Below are 17,462 nucleotides of genomic sequence, written 5' to 3' on the forward strand. Positions count from 1 at the left end.
TGATAGGTGGGGATTAGGGTTTAGGTATTCGTTTTTGTTTTCTTTTAATTTCTTTTCTTTTCGGAGTTCATCCGAATCTCTTCCCTTCTTCCCCTTTTCCTTTCTCCGATTTGGATTGATCTCTATTTTCCGAACCGAAGGTGGAGATTAGGGTTAGGGTTAGGGTTCGTGTGCCGACCCCTGTTCTTTTCTTTCCTTGGATTTCCTTTCTTTTCTTTGATTTCTTTTCTCTTTTGGAGTTCATCCGAATCTCTTCCCTTCTTCCCCTTTTCCCTTTCTCCATGCGAGTTAGGGTTAGGGTTCGGTTGAACTTGGATTCTTTCCCCTTTTTCCCCTTAACCCTTCTTCTTTTGGGATTAACCTGATTTGGGATTGGGGTTAAAATTAGGGTTAGGTCTTAGGGTTCGACCAAATCCGAACCCACTCTTCTTCTTTCCTTAGATCCGAACTGGATCTGTTTGGTTCTTTACTTTTGCCGTGCGCCGTCGAACGGTGCGGCTTCTTTCCCCCCATGCACGGTGGCGGTGATGACCGGTAGATAGTGATGTCCGCCACCCCTGTCTCTCTTTCTTTTTTCTTTTACCCGGTTAGAGTTAGGGTTACACAGAGGCAACCTAGCTCTGGTACCATTGTTAGAATCAAATGTGTGTACCTTTCTATGTAACCCGTAGATAGGGGTAGACCTCTCCTTTAGGGCTTCTCTACTCGCCCTGGCTCAGTAGCACCGCAACAACGTAGGACACCGGTACCGCGGCGTTGTAGGTGTCGTGGTGGCGATGCCGCGAAGTCCAGTGGCTCTGTGGAGACCTTGCAGAGGCGACGGTGTCGTCGGTGGGCTCATCCCGTCGCTGGCAGCACCTCTTTAGGATTGGATTAGGGTTTTCTATGGGTGGGATGGCGGCTCCAGTGAACCTCATAGCTTCAGCCGTGATCTCCACCTCTCTTTTATTTGTGCTGTGCGACAGGGGCCCACCAACCATATTAGGGTTGGGCTCCCCCGATCAGGGAGCAGATACAAGGGCCCAATAGGCCGTTGGGCCTATTGGTAGAGATCAACTAACAGCCAGGAGAAGCCCGACGGCGACGAGCGCCCCGGCCGAATCCACCAACACGAACTAGGGAGCAGCCGCGCTTGCCATCCCAGCGCCCAGCAACCAGAGGGAGAGGGCAGTCCCGAGCCTGATGACTAGGCTCCTTGCAATTGAAACACTTGGATGGCTGCGTGCAATCCATCTTCACGTGATCGTCGGCCAAGCGGTTGAAGCATTTGCCAACGAGGTCCGACGGCACCGACCGAGACTCAGGCGTGACAACCGCACGACGCCAGCGGTGCCGGCTGTGCACCTCCCTATAACCATCGGCGTCTAGCACAGCCGACATGTGGGCAGGGTGGACGACCACGGACACGAGTCTGGCCGTCTGCGGCGACCTGGCCGGTTGGGGCGACGATGGTCGGGCATGAGCACGACGCGCGTCAGCCATGAAGCCGGAGTTGTTGCGGCGACAACGACACCTGCGTTGGCGCCTGGGCAGACGGACCGCCTTCCCGTGACCCGCAGGTGAGGGAGCGTCGGAGTCATCGAGCGAGGCCTCGGAGTCAGAGAAGTGGAGCCTGCCACCGGAACCCTCCGGCGACGCAGAAGGGATCGGCGTCAGGGTCGAGGGTGCTCGTTCGGAGGACGTGGCCGGTGTGGGCAACGGCTGCTAGCGAAAGGAGTTGCTGGAAGGTGGATCTCGCCGAGCTACAAGAGGCTTCCTCCTCCTCAACCTCGACCGCCCAACAACGGCGGGTGGCAGGGCCGTACCTAGGATTTGGAGGCACCTGAACAAAATACACGATGAGCCCTAAAAATCAAGAAAATCAAAGCATATTTTCACTTAATTATAAGCTTGATAATATATATGGGTCTTACACTACTATGAACACATATCAAATCTTAATGCTAAAAGAGTAAAAAGTATCAGTCAAGTAACAAACTAGCATCCCTAGCAGCTAGCATAGTAGTATCGTGACACGAGAAAGCAAAATGGCAAAGAGAAAAATGAACAGACAAGGAAGTTAAGTTGTCAAGCAGGCTGGTGGACATGGCCATTGGGCCCTTACGTTAGTGAGTTGATCCAATTAACAAATTAGGAATTGCAACTTTCAAGCCTTTTTTTTATATGCTACATTTTTTCTATTTAAAAGATTAACTATTATTTACTAGTACTTATAGTTGCTGTAAATTTGAAGGCCCTCAAATTTTAGAGGCCCTGAACAGTTGCCCACCTTACTCCTGTCAATCGACGGGCCTAGCGGGAGGGAGAACCACGTCCCATTGCTTGGTGGTCGGCGCGAGCACAGACGGCCGCGGCGAGTGCGGGTGGACGCCGGGGCCGAGTGGCCGGCGGGGAGGGGGAGGGGCGGGAGCGCTACCGGTGCACGTTTTCACCAGAGCACCACAAAGAAGAGCAAATAATTTGAGTAATTTAATACACACTGGAACTAATTTAAGCGGCACGAATCCCATAGTTGTTTCCTTTCGTTAACGGCTACTGCCTACCGGTTGACACGACGTACCCATCGCGTCACTCTCCGTCATCTCGTCTCCCATATCCGCCCGCGCCAGGAGCTCAGCGAGTCCGTGGCGAGTGAGTTTAATGGTTAAACTAACCAAACAAAGGTACAACCAGGGACGTAGCCAGCGGTGGGGCTAGGGGGGCTTCAGCCCCCCTACCCATCCTAAGCACGTGGAGTTTTCCTAAGTTATCTCTTAAAATTTTATACATACATGTATTAGGTAGGAGGGGCTAATGTTATGAGAAGATAAAAAAATCTCTATTCTTTTGTTCAGCCCCTCCTAAATTTTTTTCTGGCTTCGTCACTGGGTACAACCTAACCTATGTGCACGTGAAGAAGATACGTCGAGGCGGGGGAGAGGGCAACGGAGACGACGACCAGTCGACCCCGACGAGGCCGCCGCTCGGCGCTCGCCTACGTCGTCGTCAATTCGCGCGGTGAAGATATGGTACGTACGTACGTGTGCAGCTTGGATCGCAGGAACGAGTTGCGTGAGGACGGTGCAACTGAGCTCGTGTCTTTTGATTTGAGGTACGAAAAGCCCAGTTGGCTCGTAATTTTTCCTTTTTTTTGTGTAAGAAAACTGGCCTACAACCTACAAGTCGTTCTTCAACTTCCGTCGTTTCCTTCCTACCACCAGAGTTCACCTGGTGCTGGTGGGGTTGATCTATGATCTGGAGCGTCTCACGTTCCCTACCAGTCCTCCAACCACAGCCATGCCATATGTGTTTTGGTAGTGTGTCCTAGGAGAGCGATTTCAGGATACATGTCATGGCACTTCGAGGATCTACCGATCTAAAATGTCTGCCCACACTGCACTTCAGCCTTTGATTCAGGTGGGAGATTGGCATCAGATGCATCGCTCCGCAAAAAGGCGCGGCGCAGCACCAGCAACAGTGATGGCCCTGCAGCTGTGGACCGCCTGCGGTGGCCCTGTGCGCGCAACATCGGCAGATGATCGTACGTACAGGACAGAGAGGCGTCCCAAATAAAGCTAATGATTTTTACGGCCGATAAGCCTGAAGCTCATTTATTGTTAAAAAAATACTGTTTCATACCGCCTGGCCAACAAATTCAAGCGAACAGAGCCGAAAATGTTGACGTATCTGGGCTGTAGTCGAATTCTGAAGATGGACCGGCCCACTTAACAACAAACCGCTGCCGATCTGAGGTCTAAGCCCATAGCAACAGGCCAGCCCGCAACGTCGTTCACACTCCATTCTTGACAGGCCAGAGGGAACTGCTGCTCAGTTTCGGGGCCATCGATCGGCTCTCTGCAAGTGGGCCCTCTCGTGCTGGGGGCGATGAACCCGAAGCTGCTGGGGCTTGGAAATCTGAGAAGCGCAACAAGAAGTTGGAGCTGCTCGCCGGCTCCCTTTTCCTCTTCTTCGGCTCTTCCGGTTTTCCCCTCCGCTGCGACGGCCAGCCCAAGAAAAATCTCCTCTAGGAGCGCATGGAGGTCTCCGCTGGGCTCCGGCCGCCGCCCGTCGCTGCGGCAGCGTCGGTCCGAGGCCGTCGGTCCGCGTCGGTGCCGCCGCGCGCGGCTTCCCATTCGGTGCGGTCCGTGCCCCGCGCGATTAAGGTGGGGCTCCTTTCCCCCTCTCCTCCTGTTCCACCACTGTTCCGCCCCCTCGCGAGGTGTGAATTTCTAGTTTAGCGTTTGCGGCGGCGTGGGGGCCAATGGGTACGCCGATCTCGTCCTCCTGTTCGAGATTGCTGCTTGCAGAGCTCCAGGGTCGCTGGATTCTGTTGTAACTTGTGCGCCATTTTAGTTACGTTTTGCTCCCCCAGATAGTGCTTTCTTGTCTTACCAGATAAAATGCTAAAGGCAAACATTATTGTACGGAAATTTTGCACCTAGAAGATACGTGACTGACAGCATGGAACGCTCTTAAATTTATTTGGCCTCTGAAAATATTGCTGTTCCAATTGTTGCTAGTTCTCTAAATGTGCCAAGAACATGCTTAGAGCCTTAAACTAGTAAATTGTGTGGAACAGCAGCCTCCATGAACAAACTGGATGGCTACAGTTTTTGTTGACTATTGCCCTAGAAAAAAACTGTCATCTGATCTGACGCCTGTGAGGGATAGGCTGTTCTATCTATGATCATACTACCGGTTCATTTTAGTTATTTGGGTGTTTGATGAGTGAAGATACTGTTGCTGAAGTTCACAAGGAATTAATTAATTAATTGATCAATAAAGATGCTTTCAGTTGAGTATACATTTAATGCATATTACAAAAGCTACACTGAGGGATCTATCAGTGCAAGCAACAAATTGTTTTTTTTTTTTTGAGAGACCAAGTAGAGTAGCGTACTAGCATGTCTTTAGCTATATATGCCATACAAGTTATATCAGTGAAACATGACCGTGTATATTGAATAGGACTATAGGAGCAGATAGAGTGTGGATTTAACCATGTGAATATAGCTGTAATATGCGTGTGTCCATTTAACCATGTGAACATGGCTTTAGTACGTGTGCTTCAATTTAGCCATGTGAATGTAACTGTAGCATGCGTGCTTCAGTTTAACCATGTGAATATAGCTGTAGTATGCTCTCGTTGATTTAACCATGTTAATGTAGCTGAAGTATGCGTGCTTCGGTGTAACCATGTGAATATAGCTGTAGTACGCATGCTTCGATTTAACCATGTGAATATACATGTAGTATTGATTTTTATCTAATTGGTCTCCTGTTACTGGGACCTCCCTGTTATCAAATTTGGTTCCTGCATCTCCCTCAGGCATGTTTCTCTGGTTGTCATGCACAAGTGTGTGCCTTTACATATGGCAAGGGCTGCATGTGAATACTCAGTGGTAGCTGGCGTTAATTGTTGTTGTGCAAGCCTGAACCTGTAGTCTTGTAGTATGTGCTTTCTTTAAAATTCGTAGAGTTGCCATGGCAATCTAACTCACTGCTATCACCAATGTGTGTCAATGATATAAAGTACTGATCAATATCCAGTGTTCAGCATTCACAAACCTATTTGCCTATAGATCAATCACAGGCATGCTTTCCATGCCTATCGACTATTGAGAAATCTTGCCGGACAAATTGTCGTTTTCTTCTCCTTTTTTCTTTTGTTGTGCTCAATTCCATTATGCACATTGGATTTTGCTTATCAGGCTGAAAGGAAATTTGTTTCAAGAGACTGATAATTTTTTCTTGCCGCACAGATTAAAGCAAGTGCAATTTATGACCTCCAAAGAAATAGAAGTAATCTTGAATCGTTATTCTGCTACGACAAATCTGTCCCAGAGGAGAATATTGGAAAACCATCTGGTCTAAATTTGGAAAAGAAGAATGTTGGGGACAACCCTCCCTGCTCAAGCTGTGAAGCTAAAGGTGCTGTACTGTGTGCAACATGCGGTGGTTCAGGCTTGTATGTCGACTCAATACTAGAGAGCCAAGGAATCATTGTGAAAGTCAGATGCCTAGGTAAATAAGCATGACAAGCACATTTTGTGCAACAGTTGCTTCCTGCTATACAGATGATACATGACATATGCCTGCTGATATCTCAAACTACTGTAGGTTGTGGAGGAACTGGGAACATCATGTGCTCCAAATGTGGAGGCCGTGGGCATACATGAGTGCTAAAGCTTGCACCTTGTTGCAAATAAAAAGAGTCAACTCTATGGAGAATTTTCCTTGTGCTACATGATACGGCACTGAGCTAGCTGCTGTAGCTACATCGAAACATTCTTTAGGAGCTACTGAACTAACCCCTTTTGCTTTTTCTTCCCCTCATTTCATGCTTAAAAGCACGATGCATCAAAGGATTCGATGTGATGTTGTAATCATAAAGGTGTAACGGTATGGGGAAGATACACTTCGTTTATGGGAGAGAATGAGATTAAATTTTGAGTGTGCTACACTCCTGTGCATTAAAATTACTCAAACGCTCTGCTTCACAAATCACAATCAGCCTGTTCGGCTGGGGCTGAAACGATTGTATATGATCGTGGATTATTACTACTGGCTGGTTTGGTGTGAGAGAAAAATATTATTCTGGATAGAAATTTACGATCGTTTACGACCAAGCTTGTGGTTACGGGATTTCGCTCTGCTTCACAAATCACAATGCCCCTGGATACGGGATTTCCTGACAGATCAGGTGTGGTGATTCAACATGCGTGCAGTGAACCCAACTAAACAGAAGTGTGGTCACATCACAAATACCAGGTACAAATCTGACTATTAGACTTGGCCTAGGTCGAAATAACTAGTTCAAGTTGTACTGACAAATAGAAAGGGGGAAGGGATAAAAATGCAGCTTGGTCATTTGTTATTCGAAACTACTCCGTCGCTGAATCATGGACCTGAATTCTAGTAATACCTATCCCACTCAGATTAATATGCTTCTCTTCAGCCCCGGACCAACGTCTCCTGCAAATTCACATGCATTCATAAAATCCATTCCCTGAAAACAAGCAAGGTATACTTCGTCGATTGCTTTGCGTTGTCCAGGCTGGGAGGCGAGAAAAATCCAGACGGTCACTTGTCCACAAAGCCATGTTCATGGCCATCGAATCTATCCTTCTCCTCCCCAATATCTCGTTACTGCACTTGGCAGTGTTTGTATATATATATACATCCACCACGAACGCCCATTGCCATCAACACAGCAGCAGCAGACGCATTCCGAAAGCACATCACGTTAGCTAGCCGTTCAAGGTTGCAGGACACGCGAGGAAACCGCAGCCATGGCCAACAACCGCACCTACGAGGAGTACGAGCCCGCCGTCGAGTGGAGCCGCTCCGCCGAGGCCGACGCCGTCAAACTCACGCTCCCAGGCAAGCAATCGATCCCTTGGTTTTTTTTTTCGTGAGAAAAAGCTCGTCGCTTGATCATGCATGGCTAGTGCGTCGAGCGATTACTGCCATTGAAATCGATCGCTGGGGCTGCAGGGTTCAAGAGGGAGGACATCCGCGTGCTGGTGGACAACCACGGCCACCTGCGGACGCGCGGTGAGCGGCCCATCGTCGCCAACAGGTGGAGCCGCTTCCACAAGGACTTCGAGCTCCCCGCCAACTGCAACGCCGACGGCATCCGCGCCAAGTTCGAGAACGAGAGGCTCACCATCACGCTCCCCAAGAACGCCCCCTCGCCACCCATGCCGGCGCCGCCAAGGAGGCCGCCCATGGCGCCGCCGCTGCCGGCGGTTCCTGATCCAGCGGCGAGGTTTACCGGCCCGCCGCCCACCGTGCCGGCGGTGCCGTTTGCTCTTGCTCCTTCCGTGAAGCCGCCCGTCGAGCCCAGGCCGTCGATGCCGAGGAAGCCGTACGCTCCCGTGCCGGCACCGGCACCGGCGCCGCCGCCGGAAGTGGAACAACTTGCAACCACCAAGCCCCAGTCGCCGCTGGGGGCTGTTTCAAGGCCGAAGGAGGAGGTGGAGAAGCAGATGAGGAAGAGGGAGGAAGAGGGGAAGATGGCTGAGGACAGGAAGCAGGAGATGGTGCAGGATCAGAAGGCCACGGAGCAGCAGCAGAAGGATGCAATACTAGCAGAGATGGCGTTGGTGAACCAGCCCAGTCCGGCCTCGGCGAGCCGCAGCCTGCTGGTGAACGTGGCGGTCGCCGTGGTGGTGCTCCTCGGGATCACCGTCTACGTGTGGCACAGCCTGAGGAACGCGACCGGAGGCGCCGGCGAGCACGGCCACGGGCACATGGGGGCCGGCAGCTACCGCGACGAGATGTAAACAAGCTGACTCGAGGTGTGGCGTGAGTACAGTAAACTGAAAAGGAAGCAATGCAAGTACATATATATATATACGTACACACGTACGTACATGTACATAGGAGGCGCGGTACGGTACTGCGGTACATACTCCTATATGCCTGTTGTTCGTTTATCATCTGGTGTGACGGCTTAATGAGCTTTAAAAATGGTTTATTTGATTGGTTGATTGTGTTGATGGTGTAATTTGGCTAGAGAATATGTCATGATTGGCCAAATTATATTATTGATAATTAATCTAAATTAGTTGACACATTGCTTAAGAGTTGTAACAGGGCCAAGGGCGTTCCATGCTGGAGTATACACATGAAGAGACAAGGAACATGCCAGATGACCAACACGTACGAGGGTGTGTGGAGAGGATTTCCGTTCCTGTTTGCTCTGCTGAAAAGTCATGGCTGAAAGTACTGTTCGTTGATTTGTTGTGAGAAAAAATAATATTCGTTTGCTGAAATAGTACGACTCATAACACAAGCGAACATGACCGATTTCCGTATGTAATTCACGGATAGAGGCTCAAAAAGTACGTAATTCATGATGGAGGCTCGAGCAGTATTTGTGGTAAGAGGCCAGGATTGTGCATATGAACAGAATTCCCATTATATTCTTGCTGGCCCCTGACGCGCAGGTTTATTTGTTTGGATTGGTCACGGAGGTGGAAGTATTTGAGACAGAGGAAAAGATTATAATTGTTTAATTAACCGGATAAGAAAGAGGAAGTTGTACTAGTATCGGACTCAGGATAATATCTACATTTTGCATGGCCGATCAGCTAGAGAATAGGAATATTACTGCGTTGCAACGGGATTTATATCCTGTGCCATTTGTTCTAATACATTTTGGAATCGTTGGACATATGCTATCTAACCCGCATGAATACAGCTCATGAGTTTGAGACAATTAAGTAATTATGATTTCAATCTCTTACCTAAGAAAGGTGGAACGACTCATAATTTGCAACAGGTAGATTATTAACATAGTGTTTTAATCATCAATTCTTGATAAATCCAATGCTACCTATTTTCCACTCGCAGCACAAGCTAACTTAACTGACACAGTGGTACCGTCTTCCACCCGCTTCTGGCACCTGCGTGCCGCCTTGCTCGCTAGCAGGGTGTCACAGACGATCCATGGGAAGCTCCAAAACCGCTTCTCGCCGCGGCGGTCCGGGTGGTACCACGCCGACGCCACCTTCAATGCGTCATCGTCCGTGGACGCCCTGAGCCACCCCTCACCTCCGCGTGCAGGGTGCCGACGGCGGCGATGATACGGTCCTTCATCTCGAAGTAGCGCTTGTTGTCCCGTCGCAGAGCGCAGATACACCAGTTTGTTCCGGATGTTGCCTGTCAGATTCTCGTCCTCGCGCTCTGCGGAGTAGTAGGTCATCAGAGTGCCCAGCCTCTCGGCGTACTGCTCCTCCGTAGTGTCTAGGAACTTGTCGAAACTGGCGATCTCGACTCCTCGAGGTCCGGGTCATACACGGAGCTCGGTGGGGCTGCGGGCAGGAGTGCTTCTGTGTTCTCCTCGTGTGGCAGGGCTGCGTGGTAGAGCTTGCCGGCCGAGGACGCCGTTGGAGATGTACATTGGCCTCTCCCATCGTTCTATGAAGTCCAGGAACTCCCGGGTGCATGACGCGGATGCCAGAGTAGTCACTCGCCCTTGGCCCTCACGGCCTCACCCCACATGCACAGCCGCTGGCGGGGCACGAACTGCCCTCGCGCGGATGGTCGCCGGCATGGTCGCGCGGATCTAGCGGTGTGGTTGGCCGAACTACCGGCTGTTGATGGCATAATTTGGATGCGCCGGGTTTGTCGTGAAATTTGGTTTTTAGCAATGTCCTGTTGATAGGCTACTGCGATATTTTCATTGGCCGATTTAATGTTTGAGCAAAATAAATCGGTCGCTGACAAGTATTCTGATCAATTTGTTAGCTAGTCTAACAGCAGCATGCAGGAGGAGCGAAAAGACATTCTGGATTGGCGAGTGCTGGCTGGTGGCAGTTTGGCATCAAGCTGTAGGAGCCAATGATCATGCGTGGATTAGCTATAGAGCTGGTGAAGGAGTACGATCAGAGATATGCATGTGCAGTTAGGCGTCATTTTGATGGACGTACTGGAGAAGGCAAGCAAGAGAAATCTCAGAGGAAGGGAACGGAAAATATTTTTAACGCCAGTTAATTGTTTGGCGGGAAGGTCCAAGCTCTCTGATTGGCTGGACGGAGGGATTTTTTGATACGTACCAGGAACAAGGCCAACAAACCAAAGGGTTAATAGGGATATTCTATTCTATTTCCATACCAAAGAAATACTCGTACATGTATACAACTCCCGTTTTGTATCTCTGTCGAAGACCAGGTGGACCCATATATATATGGTGTGCGGCCGATTGTTTTTCTTCGGATCAATCGACATATACACACTATACGTTACTTTTTCATCTACGTTTTCTTCCAGCATAGCAGTTTGTAGTTCTTGGTGAGCCCTAGCGTTTCTAGGGATTGGCTCATCTTTGTCGTTTTGCGCTGAAAAACGGTCAGCTCCTCTCCATGAAAGCGAGGATCCTTTGTTGCTTTGCTCAGAAAGCAATCACTTGTCGTTGCAAAAATACGATAGTTGTTATGTTTAGTTATCGTATTGTTGCGCGGATTAATTTCGCGTGCCAACACCGGCATTCGATACTCCGAGTGGGAGGGGCAGAGCTGCGCCCTGCGGGTGGCGACAAACGACGATTCTTCCTTCAAGTAGGCCCTGTTTGGTTTCTACAGGCGCTACTAAATTCATATGTCACATCAAATGTTTAGACACATGCATAGAGTATTAAATATAGACTAATTACGAAATTAATTACACAACTTGCGGCTAATTTGTGAGACGAATCTTTTAAGCCTAATTAGTGCATGATTTGACAACGTGATGCTACAGTAAACATGTGCTAATGACAGATTAATTAGGCTTAAAAAATCATCTTGCAAATTAGCCTCTACTATGTAATTTGTTTTGTAATTAATCTATATTTAATACTCTTTATTAGTATCTAAACATTCAATATAACATGAATTTTAGAAGTGACTAAAAAACCAAGCACCCACGTACTACGTGCTAGCTCAAAGCCGTCCGATCAGGTGTCAAGTCCCAGTTGTATTTTGCTTTTGGCAAAATAGGCAATGTCGTCCTTCAACTTTTGCTCTTGGGTCAAGTTCGTCCCTGAACTCTTGCGAGGATCAATTTAGTCCTCGAACTCTTGCTCTCCGGTTCAATTTCGTCCTCCATCCGAGCTGGACGTCCACGTTGGCGTGGGAACTCAGCAACCAGTCAGCTTAGGGTTCCAACTCCTGTTGAAATGACCAATTTACCCCGCACTCGTTTTGGACAGAGCAGCCGCATCGAGCCCCACCACTCCCTCTCCTACCAGGTTGCCGCCCCTCCCAGTAGCGTAGCTCGCCACCCCTCCCTACCAGCGCGCCGCCACCTCCGAGCCAGCTCGGCTCGCCGCCCCTCGGCACCCCCTCCCTAACAGCGAGCGCGGCCCATCCCAGCCAGCTCGGGTCGCTGACCCTCGCCGCCCCCTCCCTGCCAGCAAGCCCGCCGCAGCCAGGCCCGCTCGCCGCCCCTGAGCACCCCCCAGCCATCTCTCCAGTCGCCGACCCCATGGAAGCAGCTTGCTCGTAGGATTTGTTTGGACCAGAGGGGATTCAACAGCAACACGACCACGATTTTGAGGCGAGCAACCAGGGGCTGGTCAGGGAGCCGTGGCCCTCTTGGACGGAGGAGGAGGGAACCAACCAGCAGTACATAAAGGTATGCTAATTCTTTTGCATTTTACTTCGTGGAGCTGAGAAGCATGTTGGCTTTTTTTTAATCTAATGTTAGAATGCATCCTGTAGGGCTAGGAGAAGATGGGAGATTCAGAGGTACTGGTTGTTAGATTTCATTTCAATGGGGTATTTGTTCTTGATGGATCATCAGTACAATATTGTAATGGAGATGAGGGAGTTTCACATATAGATAAGGATAAAGTGTCCATCCCAGAACTTGAAGGCCATCTGATGGATCACACAACTTTTAAGAGGTCTGTTAGGATGTATTGGTTGCCATTTGGTGCAGCAGTGAATACTGGGATGAGGATGCTGGTAGATGATAAGTCATGTCTTGATATGGTAGATGCAATAGGATCTAATGGCGCAGTGGATATATACACAGAATTAATTGATGTGGACATGGCTAAATTTAGTGAAACGGATTTACAAGATGGAGCAGGAGATGAAGCTGTGTTTGACCTGTTTAGAGATGAAAATGTCTTAAATTTCGATGCACATCATGGTGGCCAAATTACAGAGGATGCACAGATTGGTGAACCAAATACTGAAGATGAACAAGAAGATGGTTTAGATAGTGAATGTGAAGCCACAGGGTTCACATCTGATGAGGACGATGAAGCAAAGGAGATGAGAAACAATTATAAAACATATATGTCAAAAAGGAAGAAGAGAGGAGGCATTCCTGAGGACACCCCCACTACAATGGATCTTCCAACAGGGAATGATCCTAACAGTATGGTTCAGGTGAATGAATTTGGAGATGGCATTGCATATTTTGATTCAGATGAAGATGTATCATATGATGATGATAGTGAGACTGATGCCAAGAGAAGGAAGTGCAGGTTTCCAATATTTGATAGCCGTGCTGACACACCTCAGTTTGCCTTGGACATGTGTTTTAGAGGCAAGAAGGAATTAAAAGATGCAATAGAAAGGTATGCACTGAAGATGAAGGTAAATATTAGGTTTCCTAAGAATGACAAGAAGAGGTTAAGGGCTGTTTGCTCATGGAAAGGTTGTCCTTGGCTTGTGCATGCTTCATACAACTCCAAAACTGACTGGTTTCAGATTGTGACATATAATCCCAACCATCATTGTTGCCCAGTCTTGAAAAACAAAAGATTATCTACAAGTAGAATATGTGACAATTATAAGAGTACTATCAAGGCTAACCCAGCATGGAAGGCTAGAGCAATGAAGGAGACAATACAAGAAGATATGGGTGTCGAGATTTCATTGACAATGGCGAAAAGAGCAAAAGCAAAGGTTATTAGGAAGGTCATGGATGCTCGGAGTGGAGAGTACTCTAAGTTATTTGACTATGCCCTTGAGCTGAAGCGCAGTAATCCTGGTAGCAGTGTGCATATTGCCCTTGATCCTGAGGAAGAGGACCATGTGTTTCAAAGAATGTATATTTGCTTGGATGCATGTCGAAGGGGTTTCTTAGATGGATGCAGGAGGGTGATAGGGCTTGATGGTTGCTTTCTAAAGGGTCCTATGAAAGGGGAGCTGCTGTCAGCTATTGGGAGAGATGCAAATAATCAGATTTACCCTATAGCTTGGGCTGTTGTGGAATATGAGAATGTAAATTCATGGAAATGGTTTCTTGGGCACCTTCAAAAAGATTTGAAAATCCCACATGGTGCTGAAGGATGGGTGTTCCTTACAGACAAACAAAAGGGTTTGCTAAAGGCAATTGACCTATTCTTTCCAATGGCTGAGCATCGAATGTGTGCACGACACATTTATGCAAACTGGAGAAAAAAACATAGGCTACAGGAGTACCAAAAGAGATTTTGGAAGATTGCAAAGTCATGTAATGAGATACAGTTTAATCATTACACAAACAAGTTAGCTGCCAAGACACCTAAAGGATGGGCTGATTTGCAAAAAACAGAACCAGTACATTGGTGTCGGGCTTGGTTCAAAATTGGATCCAATTGCGAGTCAGTTGATAACAATGTGAGCGAATCATTCAATAGCTGGATTATAGATGCAAGATTTAAACCTATCCTTGCCATGTTAGAGGAAATACGTATCATGGTGACAAGAAGGATTCAAGAGAACAGGAGCAATAGTGATAGATGGGCAATGACAATATGCCCCAACATTCTCAGGAAGGTAAATAAAATTAGGCATGCAACCCAATACTGTCATGTCCTATGGAATGGTGCAAATGGATTTGAAGTGAGGGACAAGAAATGGAGGTTCACGGTTGATCTGGGACAAAAGACATGCTCCTGTAATTATTGGCAAGTCTCGGGTATCCCATGTCGACATGCTTGTGCAGCCCTGTTCACAATCTCAGATGAGCCGAACAATTATGTAAATACATGTTTCTCTATTGACCAATACAAGATAACTTATCAGCATGTCCTCCAACCGGTAGAGCATGAGTCTGCTTGGCCTGTGTCTCCAAATCCTAAACCGTTGCCTCCTAGAGTGAAGAAGATGCCAGGCCGCCCACAAACTAAAAGGAGGATGGATCCTTCAGAACGAATGAACTCAAGCACTAAATCCTCTAGAGTTGGCACTAAAATCAGATGCACACGTTGCAACGGCCTTGGACACAACACTAAGACATGCTCTGTTCAGCTGGTGTTTATGCATTTCACCTTTTTAGCTTTCTATTTTGTTCCTGGAGATAATAACAACGAGATGGCTCTAACTTTTCCCCTTTGTTATGCAGCAGCAGGACTCGACATCGCATAATCCTTCTCACAATAGTAGTGCACCATTGGCCATTGAAACAGCACCATCTAAAGGAAAAGGTCAAGCTGCATCTCTGAGCACAAAGTCAACTAAAAGAAAGGCAATTGAGGGCCACGGATTGTATTATAGTGAAAGAACTGGTTCATCATTTATTCAGGTTAGTAAATGGTTAATGTACACTCAATCTCTATGCATTATTCCAATACATCAATCTAATTTCAATTGCTCTGCAGACTGGTCAAAAGAGAAGAGTAGTGCCCTTTGGGAAGTCGAAGTCTGAAGCTAAAGCCACTGCTGATGGGAATGCCTTTGTTGTCATTGAGACAAGTGCAGGTGGTGCCACCTCGTCTGCAAGAGCAACCATCAATGTTACAAGCGGGCGTGCAACTGCAAAGATTAAATCTAGTTCAACTAGCAGAGAAAGGCCGAATAAATTGTGACAGTAGTCTGTATCATCTAAGAAGACTTTGTTGTCATTTGCATTACATTTTGTAATGGCTCTTGTGTCAGCATCTTATACTCAGAACCTAAAATATTTGTGTCAGCATTTGCTACTTTGAACCTGAAACATTGTGTCAATTTCATGCCTGTGTATCTATACATTTTGTCAGTTTTGTGCTGTCGATTTGGCGATTAACTACAGTGGAGGGGAAGGGGAGAGCCGGCTGTGCAGTAAGCTGCTAAATGGAAATGAGCTAGCTAGGAGAGAGAGACGGCTGTACATAAACAATGGCAAGGGCAATATGGACTTTGAACATGCATATCAAAACCGTAAGACATCTGGCTGAATCTGACATGCCAACGTGGATGTCCAGCTCAGATGGAGGATGAAATTGAACCGAAGAGCAAGAGTTCGAGGACCAAATTGATCCTCGCAAGAGTTCAGGGACGAACTTGACCCAAGAGCAAAAGTTGAAGGACGACATTGCCTATTTTGCCTTTGCTTTTCAAAGCCGTCCGATCAGGTGTCAAGTCCCAGTTGTATTTTGCTTTTCAAACTTCCTTCACGGAGGATCAATCTAAGAGCCTGTTTGGTTTATATAGAAGCTTCTAAAATTTCTATCACATTGAATATTTAAATACATATATAGAGTATTAAATATAGATGAATTATGAAACTAATTGCATAACTTGCGACTAATTTGTGAGATGAATCTTTTAAGTCTAATTAGTCTATGATTTGACAACGTGGTGCTTCCGTAAACATGTGCTAAAGAAAGATTAATGAGGCTTAAAAAATTTGTCTCGCAAATTAGCCTCCATCTATATAATTAGTTTTCTAATTAAATCTATATTTAATGCTCCTTATTAGTATCTAAACATTCGATGTGACATAAATTTTAGGAACGACTAAAGAACCAAACACCCTCTAACTACGTGTTCCTGACGGACTCTAGTTGGCACAAGCACTGCTGATGCTAGTTGATTTTATATTCGGTCTGTTTGCTGGTTGATTTATGGACTGATAAGTCCGACTAATGCTGATTTATTGTGAGAGAAAAATACTGTTGACTGACTGATAAACCATGGCTGAAACCAACAAATAAACAGGTAGTTGCTCGCTTATTTCCTTTTAATCACGTGTAGGTATGAACACGATTAGCCGTCAAGCAAAATAAGTGATACATGATGTACCAGGACCTCGAATCTTCCAAATCCAATGCCCAGTCAATAATTGATCCTTTAGTGCTTCACATGATATTAAACAATTCGACTTCAATACATGGTTGCAGCACGCCGACCCTACCAAATATTCCATATCCAAATAATAGGCCGTTATTTGGTTTGATTTCTTTGTTTACTCGGGGCCGATGAATCTATTTTATTAGGATTCACCTTAAGAATCGGTGTCTATTTTAGAATAGAATCAGACTCTGTATCTCGCTAGACAAGAGTTATTCTAATTTGTACAAGCACATATTATTATATATAAGTTCAGACAGAAGAAACTCTTCATTGTTCGGTAACAAGAGAGAGACCGGACCAAAAGAATGGATGGAAGAAAAAAAGTAGCCAAAAATTTTATCTCTTTATTATTATTATATATGTAGATATAGATATAGATATAGATATAGATATAGATATAGATACTCGACTTGTCGTAAGCAAACAAACAATACTTGATAGTTGTCGTACATGTACAGGAATCCTACTCCGTTGCTGAAGACCAGGCATGCTCATTATATATAATCAGTCTGTTCGCTTATTAGTTTCAGTCAGAGCTTATCAGATATGGTATAGTTTTTTTTTCTCTCACAACAAACTAGCAATAGCTGGGCTTATCAGCCCAGAAACCAACCAGCAAATAAGCTGAATATATATTTAATGATGGATAAAGGACCGATTGTGATCTCTAGCCAATCGACATAATACATCTACTATTTTTCATCGTTATTTGTTCTTTCTTCTACCTTGACAGTAGTACATGCCGAACCCTAATCTTTATTAGGGATTGGTAATCTTTACCGTTTTGCGCTAAAAAACGGTCGGCTCTACTCCACAAAAGCGAGGAACTTCTTTGCTAGTTTGTCCTAAAAATTAGTCGCTCATCATCACGAAAGTACGATAGTTATCGTGTTGTTGCGTGGATCAATTTCGCATGCCAACAAATTGATCAATTTGACGAAA

The 17,462-nt window shown here is 46.6% G+C and overlaps 3 protein-coding genes across 3 annotated transcripts; all 3 read left to right on the forward strand.

Moving 5' to 3' along the window:
- Nucleotides 1-3,884: 3,884 nt before the first annotated feature.
- Nucleotides 3,885-6,440, forward strand: LOC136538533 (uncharacterized). Its single transcript, XM_066530489.1, has 3 exons — nt 3,885-4,142; nt 5,742-6,003; nt 6,100-6,440. The coding sequence occupies exons 1-3, from the start codon at nt 4,014-4,016 to the stop codon at nt 6,156-6,158; spliced, it is 450 nt and encodes a 149-aa protein (XP_066386586.1). The 5' UTR covers nt 3,885-4,013; the 3' UTR covers nt 6,159-6,440.
- Nucleotides 6,441-7,205: 765 nt separating this feature from the next.
- LOC136538534 (protein RESTRICTED TEV MOVEMENT 2-like) lies at nt 7,206-8,448 on the forward strand. Its single transcript, XM_066530490.1, has 2 exons — nt 7,206-7,362; nt 7,477-8,448. Exons 1-2 carry the CDS (start codon nt 7,272-7,274, stop codon nt 8,265-8,267), a joined length of 882 nt encoding a protein of 293 aa, XP_066386587.1. The 5' UTR covers nt 7,206-7,271; the 3' UTR covers nt 8,268-8,448.
- Nucleotides 8,449-12,200: 3,752 nt separating this feature from the next.
- LOC136536376 (uncharacterized) lies at nt 12,201-15,274 on the forward strand. Its single transcript, XM_066528694.1, has 3 exons — nt 12,201-14,720; nt 14,812-14,991; nt 15,068-15,274. The coding sequence occupies exons 1-3, from the start codon at nt 12,201-12,203 to the stop codon at nt 15,272-15,274; spliced, it is 2,907 nt and encodes a 968-aa protein (XP_066384791.1).
- Nucleotides 15,275-17,462: the final 2,188 nt, after the last annotated feature.

Source organism: Miscanthus floridulus, chromosome 2 (genome assembly GCF_019320115.1).
Source record: "Miscanthus floridulus cultivar M001 chromosome 2, ASM1932011v1, whole genome shotgun sequence".
Classification (NCBI taxonomy): domain Eukaryota; kingdom Viridiplantae; phylum Streptophyta; class Magnoliopsida; order Poales; family Poaceae; genus Miscanthus; species Miscanthus floridulus.

Excerpts from the sequence above, each read along its gene's own strand:
- LOC136538533 (XM_066530489.1), top strand. The coding sequence starts at position 4,014 with ATGGAGGTCTCCGCTGGGCTCCGGCCGCCGCCCGTCGCTGCGGCAGCG. Across the intron at positions 4,143-5,741 it reads CCGTGCCCCGCGCGATTAAG|ATTAAAGCAAGTGCAATTTA; the intron begins GTGGGGCTCCTT and ends CTTGCCGCACAG. Across the intron at positions 6,004-6,099 it reads TGTGAAAGTCAGATGCCTAG|GTTGTGGAGGAACTGGGAAC; the intron begins GTAAATAAGCAT and ends AAACTACTGTAG.
- LOC136538534 (XM_066530490.1), top strand. The coding sequence starts at position 7,272 with ATGGCCAACAACCGCACCTACGAGGAGTACGAGCCCGCCGTCGAGTGG. Across the intron at positions 7,363-7,476 it reads CGTCAAACTCACGCTCCCAG|GGTTCAAGAGGGAGGACATC; the intron begins GCAAGCAATCGA and ends CTGGGGCTGCAG.
- LOC136536376 (XM_066528694.1), top strand. The coding sequence starts at position 12,201 with ATGGGAGATTCAGAGGTACTGGTTGTTAGATTTCATTTCAATGGGGTA. Across the intron at positions 14,721-14,811 it reads AGACATGCTCTGTTCAGCTG|CAGCAGGACTCGACATCGCA; the intron begins GTGTTTATGCAT and ends TTTGTTATGCAG. Across the intron at positions 14,992-15,067 it reads CTGGTTCATCATTTATTCAG|ACTGGTCAAAAGAGAAGAGT; the intron begins GTTAGTAAATGG and ends ATTGCTCTGCAG.